This window comes from Chlorella variabilis, assembly GCF_000147415.1.
Source record: "Chlorella variabilis unplaced genomic scaffold CHLNCscaffold_13, whole genome shotgun sequence".
Taxonomy (NCBI): domain Eukaryota; kingdom Viridiplantae; phylum Chlorophyta; class Trebouxiophyceae; order Chlorellales; family Chlorellaceae; genus Chlorella; species Chlorella variabilis.
In genome coordinates, this window is record NW_005435075.1 from 1,051,121 (window position 1) to 1,052,299 (window position 1,179).

The 1,179-nt window shown below is 76.3% G+C and overlaps 1 protein-coding gene across 1 annotated transcript in view; it reads right to left on the bottom strand.

The window, feature by feature from the left end:
• CHLNCDRAFT_135363 (hypothetical protein) overlaps positions 1 to 1,008 on the bottom strand; it is a gene marked incomplete at both ends in the record, with an annotated part of 6,854 nt that extends 5,846 nt beyond the window's left edge. The window contains 3 exons of the mRNA XM_005846744.1: positions 122 to 183; positions 314 to 570; positions 728 to 1,008. Coding sequence (XP_005846806.1) covers positions 122 to 183; positions 314 to 570; positions 728 to 1,008 — 600 coding nt within the window. The remainder of the gene's footprint in view (positions 1 to 121; positions 184 to 313; positions 571 to 727) is intronic.
• Positions 1,009 to 1,179: the final 171 nt, after the last annotated feature.

Consider the following 1,179-nt stretch of genomic DNA (forward strand, 5'->3'; position numbering starts at 1 on the left):
GCGGCGGCGGCGGCGGCGGCGGCGTGGTGGGCTGGCGCGGCGGCGCGGCCGATGCCGGCCCAGCCCCCTGCCGCTTCTGCTGCTGCTGCTGCTGCTGCTGCTGCTGCTGCTGCTGCTGCACCACCCGCAGCAGCAGCTGGAACTGCTTGGCCGACACGCCCTGCATCGCCTCCACCAGCGCCTCTGCAGCAGCGGCAGGGGGCAGGCGAACCATGAGCAGGCGTGGAGAGGGCATTCAGCAGGCAGCGGGCAGCGGGCCAGCCGGCCAGCTCTGCGCACGAGGGCGCAGCATGGCGGGGTGTGGCCGCCCCACCTGTGCCCCTGATCTCCTGCTCAAACCGCTCCATGCGCTGCGCCAGCCCCACCACCACCTCGCTCTGCTGCCCCGCCGCCGCCTGCAGCTGCTGGATGGGCAGCCGGAGGTCGCGGCCCGCCAGCCGGCTGCGCACGCCCAGCTTGTCCAGCTGGCGCGCCGCCGCCTCCAGCGCCGCCGCCTGGCGGCTCACCACGCCCTCCAGCCGCACCAGGCGCGCCGCCGCGGGCTCGGCCAGGCGGCCAGACGGGCCGGAGCTGCGGCAGCAGCGGGGCAGGGCCAGGGCGAGGGCTTGTGAGGAGGTGCGGACGCCGCGGCAGGCCTCAGCGTTCTTTCCTGGGAAGCTAGGCATCTCCCCACACGATTGCGAAATGCGCAGAAGAGTGCAGCGCAGCACAGGGCAACACAACACACCTGCCGGGCGCCGCCAGCCAGGCGCGCAGGCGGCCCAGCGCCAAAGCCGCCACCAGCGGCACCGACAGCCACAGGCCGCCGCCAGGCTGCGGCGGCGCCTGCAGCGGGCCAGCCGGAGCGGGCACGGCCTGCGACACCTGCCGGCCGCCCCGCGCCTGCTGCTGCTGCTGCTGCTGCTGCTGCGCCTGCAGCGCGGCCGCCTGCTGGCGCTGGGCGAGGGCGGCGCTGACGTGGGCTCCCACCGCCAGCACCAGCGCCGCCGTCTCCAGCGCCTGCAGCACCTGGGGCGCCACGGGATCGGCGGGTGCCGGAGCGGGGGCCCGTTGAGCTCGCACAGGCGCCCTGGGGGCTCGTATCCTGAGTGGCAGTCGGCGGGGGGGGGGCGCAAGCCCTCCCGGGGCCTGCCGGGCCGCGATCATAGCCAGCCGGCACACCGAACGGAACGAGGGCCG